General features: G+C 52.3%; 3 protein-coding genes across 3 annotated transcripts; 1 reads left to right on the top strand and 2 right to left on the bottom strand.

Moving 5' to 3' along the window:
* Positions 1-412: 412 nt before the first annotated feature.
* COL26b_014371 (uncharacterized protein) lies at positions 413-1529 on the bottom strand (the record flags this gene model as incomplete). The annotated part of the gene is made up of 2 exons (XM_053186943.1): positions 413-866; positions 931-1529. 2 exons carry the CDS (start codon positions 1527-1529, stop codon positions 413-415), a joined length of 1053 nt encoding a protein of 350 aa, XP_053029114.1.
* A 7065-nt stretch (positions 1530-8594) lies between these two features.
* Positions 8595-9278, bottom strand: COL26b_014370 (uncharacterized protein; the record flags this gene model as incomplete). The annotated part of the gene is made up of 1 exon (XM_053186942.1): positions 8595-9278. The coding sequence occupies one exon, from the start codon at positions 9276-9278 to the stop codon at positions 8595-8597; it is 684 nt and encodes a 227-aa protein (XP_053029113.1).
* A 4049-nt stretch (positions 9279-13327) lies between these two features.
* On the top strand, positions 13328-13909 carry COL26b_014369 (uncharacterized protein; the record flags this gene model as incomplete). The annotated part of the gene is made up of 1 exon (XM_053186941.1): positions 13328-13909. The coding sequence occupies one exon, from the start codon at positions 13328-13330 to the stop codon at positions 13907-13909; it is 582 nt and encodes a 193-aa protein (XP_053029112.1).
* Between the last annotated feature and the right edge of the window lie 324 nt (positions 13910-14233).

Here is a 14233-nt window from a genome sequence, read left to right as displayed (position 1 = left end):
GGCCAAGGAGCCACCATTACCCGTCTCAGTCTTATTTCCGATGCAGCTCTCTTGCATGGGATGTTGCTGACGCTCTTGTTACCGATCACACGACAAGAAAGGGGTCCGAGCGGGCCATGCCCAACACAGCAGTTGGCAGCTAGAGGCTGGAAGTGAAGCATCACGATCATCAGGCCGCCTGTGAACCTGAAGGGCACCATCGCCGTTCGTATCAACTATGCACGCCGATCTAGCATAGCAGCAAGGGACTAGTCGCTCTTTGGATCGATTAGAAAGTCAATTACCGTGGGGTACCGTGGTTCCCTCACGCGCTATTGTGGTATCCGTCAAAAAGAATTACAAGTGTCATACGTGTCGTCAATTGCAAAGGAGGCCGACGCCCATAAACCCGCTAACAAAGGAAAACAATCCGTCAAAACGGCGACCCGCTCCTCCCCGTCTTCGAACTCGATGCCTCTAGCTCCCGCATGTGCACTAGGCTAGTTTCGTCGTGGTAGTCGACGGTGTACTCCTTGGTGTACATGATGCCGTTGGGGCTGGAGAGCCCGGACTCGCGGTCGACCGTCTTGATCTTGGCCTCGTTGCCGAAGGTGCGGGCCCTGCTGCGTCCGGTGGTGCCGCCATGGTTGCCGCTCGATTGGATGTAGTACTTTGCGGCGGCCGAGGTGCCGCGCCGCGTGGTGCCGAGCAGCTTGGGGAAGAAGCCGACGAGGATGATGCGGACCGAGGGCATACAGGCACAGATGATGCCCGTGTTGATCTCGACTGTGGACCACGTCGCGACTTCGAACTGGTCCCATGTCGGGTTCTGAGACTTGGCGAAGGCGACGAGGGACTGCAGGCGCAGGATGCTGACGACGGTGACGCTGTGACGTGTATCAGCACACGTGCCCACGTAACTGAGACGTTTTGAGAGAGGGATGGACTTACAAGGTACCGACGAAGAACATCATGGCGACTCCAATCTTCTTCTTCCAGTGCAGGTTGAGACTCTTGATCTGGGAGAGGGGGAGCGCAAGCATCCAGAAATCCAGCACGATCGAGATGCCGGCGTTGGCCCACGCAATGGCGTTGATATCCAAGCACGTTCCCGGGGTCTCTCCATCCCATTTGGTCCAGTAGAAGCTGATCGGCGTGCATTGGAAGACGGCGACGAAGATGAAGGTCAATCCGAAGACGGCGTTGAACGCGACTGTTCCCCAGATGAGCTTCTTGCACATATTGTTGTGAGAGAAGATGCGCATGTAGAAGAAGAGGAGCGACATCTTCAGCAGCGTCACTTGGGCGAAATACATGGGCTCCATGACGAAGAACCAGTACCCGAAGTCGGTAATCCTGTCGAACGGAACCGTCCAGATGTCCCGACCGAGTCCATTCCCTACGAAGCCCACCGAGTTGATGACGGTGCCGGGGATTCCTGAGCCGAGGGTGATGAGGATGAAGTAGTCGTCGACGCCGAGGTCTCCCATAGTCGCGAAGATCTTGTGGACCAGGCGGATGATGACGAAGACGCCGGAGAGGGACCCCATCGTGATGGAGATGATGTTGTACTGGGTGGAGCGGTCTCGAACTGGCGCGCCGCATGTTGTCTGGGTGAGGTTCTTGGTCGCTGCGAGGGCAAGGTTAGCCGACGGTTGTTCGAGCTTGCTGGTGTTTTTTGACTTCAAGTTCCCGGAAGTTTACTGACTGAGTGCGTTGCGGAGCGTGCAGTTGGCCAATACACAAACTTCAACTTCGGCCTGCAAAGGAGCGTTGGTGCAGATACACGTCTGGTTGGTGACCTGGCATGGCGAGTTCAGGACCGCCGTGACGAGGCATGATTGCTGTTCTTCCCGTTAGTCTCACGAGTCTTCCCTGGGCATGCCGTATGCGAGGTTCGAGATTTACATACCGCACAGGTCGGCAATGCAGCCACGGCCGCAAGGGCATCGCTTTGGGCCGCGACGCAGCACAGCAGGGCGGCCGGTGACAGGAACAGCAAGGAGAACCTCATGGCGGGGTATCGTTGGGTTGGTGAAGGGACGAGGAGAAGGCCTCCCTCTTTCCAGAAGGGTTCGGGGACGGGAGGGGACGGGAGGAACGGTCGTCTTGAGGCGCTAGATATCTATCCCGTCGACCATGGCGTAGCGTCTGAATCGGTTCGTCTCTGTCGTGATGGAGGCGTCAAAGTGTTTTTTCCTCCCTACACCAGACTAAAGAAGGGGGGGACGGAAGGGATTAAGGTTGTCGTGAAACGCTCTTCGGGCTCTGTCTTAGTCAACAAGAAAGGCCACTTGGGACGAGTCGTCTAGCGACATGCCAACACGGAGATGATGCTGGATGCAGAACCGGGATGCAGGAAGGACGTCTGCAGGTTCGGTCCACTTGGGTCGACGCCACAGAAGACCAGTGTGTTGGTAGCGTGGCCGGTCTAGTCGATACACGGTGGTCGCCGTTACACATCACCGTCGTATGACGGCCGTGGTCTGGCAACGGCACCGGGCCCCCTTCCCCCCTCTAGAAGCTATTCGTGTTGAGACATGCACACACTGTAGGCGGGAATCTGGTACGCCAGACAATGGTGGCGGTGGTTGAGGACGGTTGCGGTTCTCGTAACCGAGGGACGTTCGACCAGCATGGCTAGACAAGAAGCAGGACCCTGGCTCCTAGCCTCGGGCGTGGCAACAAGGCACCCAGGACGGCAACCACATGTGGCAGGCGAAGGCTGCTCCATGGAGAGTGAGACTGTGATACACTGACATGCAGAAGGCTCCCCGTCAACGTGGGATAGCAGCGGACCGAGGCCGCGACTGGTCTATCGTCCGTCCATGGTCGGGTAAGGGACCAAGGGCCTCAAGGGCGCCCCTCGAGATTGATTGAACATGGAGGAAAGAGCCCACCATCTGTGCCACCCACCCACATATAACACACATACAGGTATCTTCAGGAAGGAAAAGAAGAAACTCCAGGAGGAGACGGCGGCCCAGGCACGCCGGAAGACCACAGCCAGGGCAGTGCCAGGGCCAGGTAGGGGCCGGGTGGGTGATCGTGCGCACGCAGGGATCAACGGCTTGCCAGGGGGGAGAGAATATCTCCTTGAATTCATCGATGGAGGAGAGAGGGGCGGCCAGCTTGCTACAGCTCTCGTGGTTCGTTGTGCAGCGCATCTCTCATGCAGGGGCCAGCATCCCGTCGGCACTACGATGCCATAGTCTGGACTCGTTTTTTTCTTGCCTGGCTGTCTGGCTGAGAAGCGGGCCCGTCTTGTCAACCATTCTACGCGGGGCAGCAGAGAAACTCCGAAAGGACCGATGAAGTGTCGTTGTCTCGGTTTTAGGAAATACTAGTTCATAAGAAACCCAAGAAAAGACAACGTACGGCGCAGCAGCAGCAGCAGCGCAGGGAGAAAAGCTTCTTTCTGGACGCGGAAACTGGCCGAGAGAGGTGCGGCCCAGATCCGGCACTGCAGAGCTGAGGCAAAGCTGAAGAAACGCGGCACCAACGATTTACTGAAATCCCTCGGCAAAGATGACGGGCTGCAAGCCTCCCGTCTTCAAAGCACGAGAAGAACGAACCAAAGAAAGAGACAAAAACGTGGCCGCATACTGCGCCGCGCAACGCCAAGGGCTAATGAAAGGGACGGACGTGCAGCAGTTGTATGGGAATAAGAAACGTCCGAAGAACTGCCAGAGTTTTGTGTGACGGCTTTAGAAACGGCATCGAAGGGCTCTGGAAAACCGCCCCCGACGCAACGCAGCCAGCAATTGGAAGCCTGAAGGGGCGCCACTGCTCGCCGCGCGCCCCCGGTCTTTGGTGCGTCTTTCAATCTGCTACCCCCTTGGGACGTTAGCCCGGGCGAGGATGGCGTCGCAGTTGGCCGGTGCTATCCCTATCCTGGTGGCACATCCGGCACGCTGTGAGTGTGTGGAGAACAAGATGGAGAATCAAAGCCAGCGGCGGGTTGGCAAGGTTCACTGTGAGCAAAAAGAGACGAGCAGAGGGTCTGACCGGTTCGTGACGCTATTGGTGGCTCGCGCCCTTTTTCTCTGTGTTGTTGTTCTGGTTTCTGTCTGGTCTCTGCTGCAGGATCAGACTTGCGACTGAAAATGCGATCAGCTTCGGGAACTTGTTGGGACGGGGGATAAATGAGGTGCGGCGCGACGCAAGATTTCGGCCCTATCGCCGAATTTATGACTCGTGATGGGGCAAAACTGGGGAAATCGGTGATCGAGTTGCCTCTTTCGAGGGCAACTCTCTGTGTGGCGTGCATTGCGTTGCGTTGCGTCGAGCTGCGTATGCCTGCGTGCGGGCGAACGTCCTCAACTCAGGGCAGCAGGTCCTCATCTCTCGGTGAAGGGGCCATGCCTCGGACATGAATATTCATCACATATTGGCAACCGGCCGAATCCTTCGGCAGTCTGCCCTGTCTTCGGCCCAAAGACCGAACTCTATCGGATTATTCGCATTGGGAATCCAGGGGTTTCTCAGTCTCAGAGCGGATCTCGACCTCGCTCGCGGGCTTGGGTTATGGGTATTCCCATCTTTATTGGATTCTCGAATGCTACGCAGCGGATGGGTAATGGCCTGAGGGCAAAGTCCCCGACTCCAGTCTCCTCGCTCTCTGGGGGGTGGTGTTCTTCCTTGAAGTAGGGGTTCGCCCCTCTCACGGTGTCACAATAATTGATCAGAGAAGGAAATCGTGTTTCCGGATCTTCTGGCGTCTGGGGTGGTTCATCGTATCTAGACCAAGGAGGATCTTAGTCCTGCTTCCTGAGGGTTTTGCGCGTGGGGAACAGGTGGAGGTGCGTAAGATTCCTGTGCCAAGTTTTGCTTTTTCCCGTCAGCTGTCAGCTTTTGTCTTCATCGGCTTTCTAAACAGTTGCGCGTCCGCGAGATCCAATGGTCGGTTGACATTTTTTGTCTTCTTCCCTTAGAATGACGACGGAGGCGCGGCCGTTGTGAAGAAACTAGCCAGAGCTAACAGGATTTAGAGAGACGGTTGCGAGATGAGAGGCGTGAGCTAGCTACAATGCCGCGTATTTCCCCTCTCTTCTAGTGCTCTTCTAGCGGAGGCGCCGCCATCACCGTCGCACGCCCGCCGACGAATTCACGGGACTTGCAACAGCCCGTAGTTCCTCCGCCGGCGCGCCGGTGTTGTGGAGTTGGCTTCTCTCTTTCAGCTTCCATTCTCCTCCTTCCTTCTTCTCGTATGACACAGCGGGCTGCGCTGTGGATTATGCTCCTCCCTTTTCTCCTGTGCTTATTCTCATCGTACCCAATCCCTGCTTCCACATCTCACCGGGACCGGGGTTCCGGCCGGGCAACGTCTGTGAGTTCCAAGGGGGCGCAAAGGGGGGGCGCGCGACGACGGAGCCAGGGCACCGAAGCCCCGGCCCTAGGGCCAGCCACGCGGCGGCAGACCTGGGTTCCGTGCCGGCTTGGGGAGGTGATATTGGGGGCCGACATCGTGGGAGGTGCAGCGTGCTGTAGCGATATGACCAAAGCCATTAGTTCCGGCGGTTTGGGCTGAACTGGAGAGCTGGCTTTCTGGAATAGGACTCTGTTTCGCAATCTTCTTTCGGTTCTGTGCGCTTTGGGCGTTTCTTGAATCTCGAGCCAATAAAGATGTCTTGGATTGGGGCAGGACACGGGCTAGACACCAGATTCGCTCTTGTCGAATCAAACCTCACATGCTGCCGTCTTTCCAGCCTCCATTGCCGTCACAGGCATACCGTTGTCATGTTATGACCTTGACTGGTAGAGGCAGAGCAGTGATTTGTCGAAGCAGTCAGGCGGTCTTGCCCCTCGGACTATGCTCTGCTCTCAGCTCCCAGTCTCAACTTGGTCTCTGCCTGGATGGATTGGGGCGGCTTGGCGGAAACCCGGGAAATGATCGAGGCAGGCCGCGGCGACGGTTCATGCGCGACACGGACGACCTTGGTCGCGCCCCGATTTTTGCCCATTCCAGCTTTATGCGAGTGAGCCTTGCCCCATAACTTTCCTGCTGCAGCTCCACGGTTCTTTTGTTAATAGGTTGCTTACTACGCCTTTGTAAGACTGGAGGCTGTTCATGTCAGAATTTGACAGGAGATCCTTCATGTTTCGTTTTACAATTTTTTTTCCTTGGTATCCTGGCTGTTGACGTTTGAAAGGTTTGATCCTGCAATTGAGTCTCGGTGCTACCACAGACGGAGGCTCTCGTTCGAACACCGGGTAATCCGGGTAGCCGGGTTTCCATCAGGGACCAGGCAGGCAGGCAGCATTGAAGTGGCTCGATGCTGCTCGGCGGAACATAAAATCAATGCCGATGTGCGATTGTGGCGCAGAAGGGGTCCTGTTGGCTTTTGTTCAAGTTCAATCTTGGCTGCAGAGTGTGTAAATTACTCGGCCGAATGCCGTCCTACATCAGTGATCCAATCACCGAGCCGATCAAGGTTGTCCGTACTTGAATCTCGCCTCTTCCAAGGACTGCCTCGACTCAGCCTCACTCAACACCCGAGGATCAACCCGTCTGCCTCGAAAGTTTTACAGTTTGACATGTCGCGGGAATTTTTGTTTCCTTTGAACCACCGAACTCGAATGAACCGGTGGAAGGTTCAGACCAACGGAGCTGGCTTCCTCTTGCACGCTGCTGTGACGTTGGTGTGGGCATTAGAGTTTGGGGGTCGATGGACGGTTCCCCGAGATGGGTATGCCTGCAGCGAAATGACTCGGCCACTCCGCGTTTTCTCTCTTGGGTGAGGAAACACACGACCTTTTGTTCTTTTCGGGCAGAAATTTTCTCAACGGGTGGGCTTGGATGCTACCCAAGAGTCCTGGACGGCACAGAACCGCTTCGCTGGAAACTGTGAATGTTGCACTGGACGGCTGTATCTGGCGAGTTTGTGGAGAGAAGGAGACAATGATCGCTCTGAAAACTTCAGTGCGCAAGCACATCCCAGGTTTAAGCTTTCGCATCTTGGCAGGGGCCCAGACATCGTCGGCATCGCACCGACAGAATGGTTCTTGTGAACCTGCCGAATTGAGATAAGTAGCCGTCATTCTATTCAAGATAAACTTCGTCCCTGAAATCTATTGCGACAACCCCCTGCAGTTGGCAAATATTCAATCTCGGCGGTTGCGAGGTTCGTAGATACACTACATCCGCAGTACTCAAGTACATGCCGGCAGTAATCATTGAAGAGTCAGTTTAACTTCGTTGGGGGCTGTTTTCGGAGTTTGATCCGTACCGCCATCTACCACAGTTTTACTTGGCATGGACCTGCCCCTCAAAACCCCGTTAATGGTCCACAAGCTTCGAGACTTTGGATCTCGTGTTCGCATCATTTGGGTAATAACCTTAACGCGGTGAATGTGGGCTTGCGTTTTGCCAAGCGACTGTACCAAAGCCTGCAAGTAGCCGTGGTGCTTCGAAGTCCTAAATCGGATGCGCATCAGCTTCAACTCCCAACTGCCTTCTACCTGCAAACTTGAATGTCTGGGATTTCCCATCTTTTGTAGTTGCGGAGCGCTGGTCAATGGAAGATGCCGCAGGGAGTCGTGAGGTATATTCAGAGTAAGATTGAGATTGAGTTCGCCAAATGGTTGTGCTCAAGAGCAGTTCGCAGCCTCGCTAGAACCAAGATGAAGAGCACCTGTTTGAGGTGAGAGGTTTGCGTTGCGGGCAACTGACACAGTTTATCGTTCTCCAAAGCTGACACTGTCCTAGTTGTTATCCTCTCATCATCGCTAGTCGATGGTTCAGCCTTTCACACGTTTCGCTAAGGTATATTGGGAACAAGTTCTATGTAAGGCTTTGTGGTGTATATCACACAGCGTAAATGTTGAGGCCTTCAAAGTCCGCATGGAATGTGTTTGCGTGGTTCTCATGCTCATACTTCCCCTGGAGCGATAATGCAAGAAATTTAGACCCAACAAGTGGTCACATGCAACCTGAAACAAGAGCTTTGCTAGCCAGGCAGCGCTCATTAGCTATTCGGGCAGTGTCCCTTATACCTCTCGTAGTGTACTTTGTACTTCTAGTCTTATAAGGACCATGGTAGTAGAGAAAATGATACCTAGGGATAGCGATAATCATCAGGATGATGGACGACGATGATAGCCGACGACGACGGTGACAGTGGACGGTAATAGTACAGGCGATTAGAGGCGATATACGGATCACACACGTGTTTGGTGGACACTGCCCGAATAGCCACTTAACACTGCCCGGCTAGCAAAACTCAAGAATAAAGCGCTGAATTACTCCGCAGCTTCCCATCTCGTTGATAATTGAAGGTTTAACACTGTGACATAACTCTAGGTAACGTCTTTCTTCCCTTCTAACTTTTCTTCTTCGCAGTTTGCCGCCTGGAGGCGCACCTTGTTGACTGCCGTATGACTCTGGGTAAGGTCCAATCGCAAAGAGGCAAAATGGCAAGAGCGATGAGCAGCATACTTGTAGTAGATATAGCTGTGAAGGTGTGAATATGGCATAGAGTTTAAGACTTTGGACTGACGGGTACCACATGAACTTCTTTTTGCAAGTGAGTTCCTGTTGATAAGGTGGCAATTTCCAGTTCAAACAGCTCAACTAACTACCGCCCACATTCAAAGTTATAAAAGCATCCAAACTCTCAGCGCACCCTTCTTTGAACGTAAAGAGTCCAAATTCTCATGGCTGTGACGAGTGCCATGACTGACCACCGATCTCCCAATCCACCAGTTGCACCATCCCCCAGAAACTCAAACCTGAACGGCTTGTTCCAAGCTAATGCCCACTTGAATCCAGTTATGGCAACGCAATCAGAGCCAATCTCGGTCGTGGTGTCGCGAACGGTTCCTGAGCTGAGCCGCACAAGCTTGAAGACTGCCTTGGCGTCTGACATCTCACTTTTGTCCGCCTTCTGCCATTCGAAGTCCTCGCGTCGAAGCGTGCCAGCATGATCTACCTCGATAGAGAAACGGTATCCAAACGTCATTTGATTCTTGAACATTCCCCCGCGCATGATCTCCGTGGCACCATTGAAACTCTGCTCCTGAGGCGCAATTGCTGCGTCGACCGCGTCATTAAACCGCGGCAGTGTAATGATGCTGGTTGTCGATGCCAAAGTCCAGTTTGGCTCCTCTGCGACCGTAGCTAGGGCAGGGTCTTTATTGCTGGGACCATTATGGAGGATCATGCACGGCTTCCCGTCATATTTGCCACCACCAGAAATGTAATAGGTCGAGAAGGCGTAGAGCTTGTGATTTGTGCTGTCGCCAAGATGTGCGGTCTGGGTGAACTTGATTTGCGAGTACACGCTCAAAGTATTGGGCATTTGGTGATAAAGAGAAAGAGATAGGCTGAGGGGAACTTTGGATTTGCCCGTCGCTGGCGAAAAGCTGACTTGGTATGCAGAGCTCGATGAAGCTACCGTGGCATCGTTCGATACATAAGGAGGAGGTGGACTGATGTCTTCTTGCGTTGTCATGGTACTGACTGCCTTGGCTTCAGCAGCATTCCCCATATTGGATTGATTACTCAGTTTCTGATGATAACGGAAAGGAGTTTGTCGGACGAGGCTGGAGGGTTCAATGTCATTCCTGCTGTCACGCAACAGAGTATTTAACTCGAGCGAAGCTCATCACATACATGTAGCCCCGCCAAAAGTTGGTCATTTCCTTTCTATTAATCACGTTTGTTGGTGGTTGGTGTTGGTGCTCGTTGGGGGCACAGCGGATCATGCAAACAAACTCCCCTGCATGCCCTCATACCTGCAGCGCTGGGCATCCAGGCTGTGACGGCGCCAACAGACTTGGCATAGGGGCAGGATTCAGTGCAACATCAACTTCAGCTGCATGCAATGTTTAATTAAATCCAGGTGGCGGGTCGAAATCAGACCGTACAGTGCCAATCGCCCGCGATCCTGTTGACAGTGTAATCCATCTCAGACTCTTACGATGATCAACGCGATCAACTTGAACAACCAGAGTTTTCAATCACTTGATTGATTATTGAGAACTTACAATTTGGAAACAACTCCATCTATGTTACGCTTGAATCGAGGCAAACATGGCATTCCGTGTTCGGCAACCACAGTATTTTCCAAGGAGGGCTTTGAATGCTGATAATTAGCTGCGATTGCCACAAGGAGTTTGATACCAAATGGACTTGGGAGCCTTTCTACAGCCGTTTTTTTGTTATTACACTAAGATATGTGTCTCTCGGCTGGCTCCAAGGCTACATGTACACAGTGCACTTTCATTCGTGACGTGTAATCGACAGCTTCGTATTCTCCGCAATCATGGTCCTCAAGATCAACGGCTTTGAAGCCCCCAATATGCAAACTTACGGGTTCCTCTATTCCACCATAATCAGAAGAAGGGAAGTAGATGTTGGCGTTTTCCAGCAAGTGGCTTCGCTCAGGTACACGAGCACAGGTTACCGAATTTAGAAGTTCCCAGCGAGAACTGTGATCCCATCGTGGGGGCAGGGCTTTTCAGACCTTGGCATTCCATGGCACATAAGCTGCGGATGTCAAGGTTTTGTATTATGGGCTTGATGAGCTATCGTCTTCCTCATTCCACCTTTACCGCTGGGTGAATGTAACAAGCGCTTCTTGCCTTTTAGAAAAAAAAGCAAAGAGAAAAAGCAAGGATGGATTTCATCAGCGCAAACGACTTAAAACCAGCAATACTGTTTGTGGCTTCTGCTACGTTGACTACGTTTACTCTTCATCTTCCTCCACAATTTCACTCGTGGCTCTTTCTTCCAGCGTTGCTGCTCACTGCCTTGTCCTTGGCCTCCGTCAAGGAAGAGATGACACCGAGCGGGCCTGTAGGACTCAACTCATACACCGTCATAACCTGCTTCATTTTCATGCTCATTTTACCTACGATTCTCCTATTCGAAAATAATTCTTCAGCGCCACGCCTGAATCAAGAGACCGGTCAGCGTAACAAGGCCAACCTGTTGTCCTGGCCGAGTCGGCGCAGTATCGCTGCTGCCTGTCGCATATGGAACAACCCCCGACACCTACAGTTCCGTCAGCCCTGCCCAGCTTCTGCTTCGTGGAATGCTTTGATTCGGTTCCTCTTTCGCCGCGGGTCAAGGGTCGCGGTTGGTTTCCTCGTCGACAAATTGGTCGTCCAGCGCATCCAGGGACACCTTTCAGCCGCCAGTAACCTACTCGATTTCACACCAGACCAACAGCAAATCATCAGGCCAATCTTCAGTCATTTATTTGTTGATGGGATCGAAAGCCCATACGGCCCCATCTCTTCACATCGCCTCGCACTTCGCGCTTTCATGTCGGTGTCGTGGATATGGACCAATTTCCTCGTTCTGGAGTCTTATCACTTTATTTTGGCGATCATCTTTGTGATCCTACTTTGTCTGGACGATCCAGAAGATTGGCCTCCTCTTTTTTGGCAGTCTTTCTGATGCATGGACTCTTCAACGCTTCTGGGGTCGCTTTTGGCACCGCGTTGCAACACCAACGCTCACGACTTGGACGAGATTTCTCTTGCAAGGAGCAAAAACAAGGGCTTTGGGAAAGGTGCTACAAGCATTTGGAGTATTTTTACTCTCTGGATTGATGCACGCAACAGCATCATGGAGAACTGGTCAACACTTCGAACACCTAGACGTGTGGTTTTTCTGCGTGAATTTCGTCGCAGTTGGAGCTGAAATCACTGCCATCAAATCCCTTTCCTGGGGTCTGAGGGGCACAAAATTCGCGTCACTGGTTGAGAAGAGCTGGCCAATGCGCATGATGTGTAAGGCTTTCGGGTTTACGTGGGTTTTCGCGTGGTTCTTTTGGTCAGTGCCAAGATGGCTTTATCCAAAGACTATGCGATGGGCAATCAAGCAAGCTTTGATTCAATCCTATGCCTCTTAGTCAAGATTCCTTGTTTCTTGACGACAATAAGACACCGCAATCGATTTGGAGAATATGTAGCCATCTATCATACCATTGGCTTGATCGTGGTTTGGCAGGACAAACATGCAGAATCTATAGATGAAATAATTCGTGTCATTTATTATAGCAAACACCATAAGAGTGTCATGTTTTTCATCTACAACAACTCTTTGCTGCAGATCTATCACGCCGTTATTATTATGTGATCAACCCCTGGATGAACTTGTGCGAACAAGAACCACTCCGCTTTACTTTGAAACATATTACCTCCTCCGACGGTCTCCATTACTCTCAGCCTTGCCAGTCTACCGTACTGCATTTCTCAGTTATTTCATGTTTTTGTTGGGAGTCAGGGGGCTGCAGAGTGGGAGCACTGATTGGGCTCGTTTGTAAGAAGGCTGTGGCGCAGGTTGCACATGCTGCAGCCAAGACGGTGCGGGGGCTACTGGGCCACCAACAACCTCTTGGTACGGCAGTAGCATGCCGTATGAACATTGGCAGCCAAAAACATATCGTGGGAGCCGAATCAGTCTACCATCTTCACTGGCTCATGGGCCGATTTTGGTTCGTCGTTCAATGGACAATTTCCTGGGTAGAACACTCAGGTCATGGCGTTAGAGTATTCTCAAATGGAAACTGTAAAAGATTTGCTAGTTGAGGCGCATGAATTCGAAATATTTGCTTGCAGCAAAGCTCGTCCCACACTGCATAAATTGATGCCAAGAGGTCCTCGACCACCAACTATGATAGCCTCAAAAACATCCACACCGGCAAGGTCCACTACATAGGTAACGTCGACTATCTTGGCTGCAGAAACGTTCAGCTCCCGTATCCACAAGTTGAGGCCACCGACTATCACGAGCTGTCAGCCTCGCGAGAAATTTCGAGGATCAATAACGGATTCCTTTTGGGGTCCCCTTTGGGCTCGACTTGAGTGAACGGTCTGTCGTACATCATCAGCCTCACCTGTCATAGTGGGTTTGATGGCTTATACCACGACCTCCAACACGTCTTGGGGTCTCAAAACACTGCCCATGAGCTCAAACAGGTTTTCATCGCGAGATATTAATTGTACGAGTATGGTGGGGGCTCATCGCCGAGCCCTCATGAGCACCGTGAGGACCCCAAGGATTCCGAATCCGTGAAGTCCTGCGCGTGAGTAGGCGGTGCTTCGAACCTTCGAGACCCATCGTGGGAATCCCACTGGATGACGGTTGGAAGCTTGCTAATAGAGGAAGTCTGACATTATAAAAGGAATCAAAGTTCGTTCTCAAACATCACTGCAGTCTACTTCAACAGCAACAGTCTACAACAAACATTTATCGAATTGCAACAAACACATAAATATTCTCAATTCCACCACAAACCTCATTCAAGAACACACATACCTATTACTCAACTCTTTGCCCTCAGACATTCCTCAATTCTTCTTCCTTTCGCAAGACCACCACGTTAAGTTTATCAACATGCAGACCAACACGAAGATGATCTCCTTGGTTGCCACTCTTCTTTGCATCCCCAGCGCGATGGCCTCCTTGCCAATCATCCCTGCGCTCGTTGCAGCCGCCGTTGTGGGCGGAGGTGCTTCATCTGGTATGACTGCCGGAGTCGTCTCTGGAGTCGTTTCCGGCGCAGTCGGCGTAGGCATCGGCTGTGCTACAAAGTCGGGCTGCAAGCGCCAAGAGGATTCTATTCACTATGCGCGACACATGGCGCATGAGGTCGCCGCAGAAGTTGCGGCGGGGATGGAGAAGCGACAAGATGGCCCTGGCGCAGCTCCTGTTGGCGTCCCTCAGCACAACTGGGACGACTGCTACAACGAGGCTCTTGGTTCTCACATCAAAATCACCGGTCCCATTGGCGACAATCACATCCGAGCTGAAGGAGTGCCGCCCACTTGCATGACCCTCGCCACGGTCATTGGGGGCACTGCTGGTCAGGCCATCCCTATTCCCTGCGGCTCGAACTGCATGGAATGGACGAACATGACGCCCGAGTTCTACGAGAACGTACGTGGTATGCTCAATTCCCAGGTTCTCAACGCCTGAGTCCAGTTCCAATGAATGAATCATCCCCACTTCTCTTGTGGTCATCTTGTTAGCGTTATCAAGCCCGGTGATCAAATTCAACAAGAGGACCATGTGGGGGACAGAGGATGGGGCCGTTTATGTTGGTCTTTACTCTTTCTACTTGCTGGAAATCAATCTCTCTTAGGTTGGATTGGATATGTATGTAGGGGCACATGTAAGATTTGCTGAGACTTTTGCAAAAAGTTTCATCAAATCGTATAGGTAAAATGTAGATTTCGGGATAAACAGACGTTATTTTGTCATAGACAAATTTGAATCATTCCTTTCTATACGTGAACTTAT

This window comes from Colletotrichum chrysophilum, assembly GCF_026319265.1.
Source record: "Colletotrichum chrysophilum strain AFK26 chromosome Unknown scaffold_351, whole genome shotgun sequence".
NCBI classification, from domain to species: Eukaryota; Fungi; Ascomycota; class Sordariomycetes; order Glomerellales; family Glomerellaceae; genus Colletotrichum; species Colletotrichum chrysophilum.
This window is presented reverse-complemented; position numbering and strand designations above follow the sequence as displayed.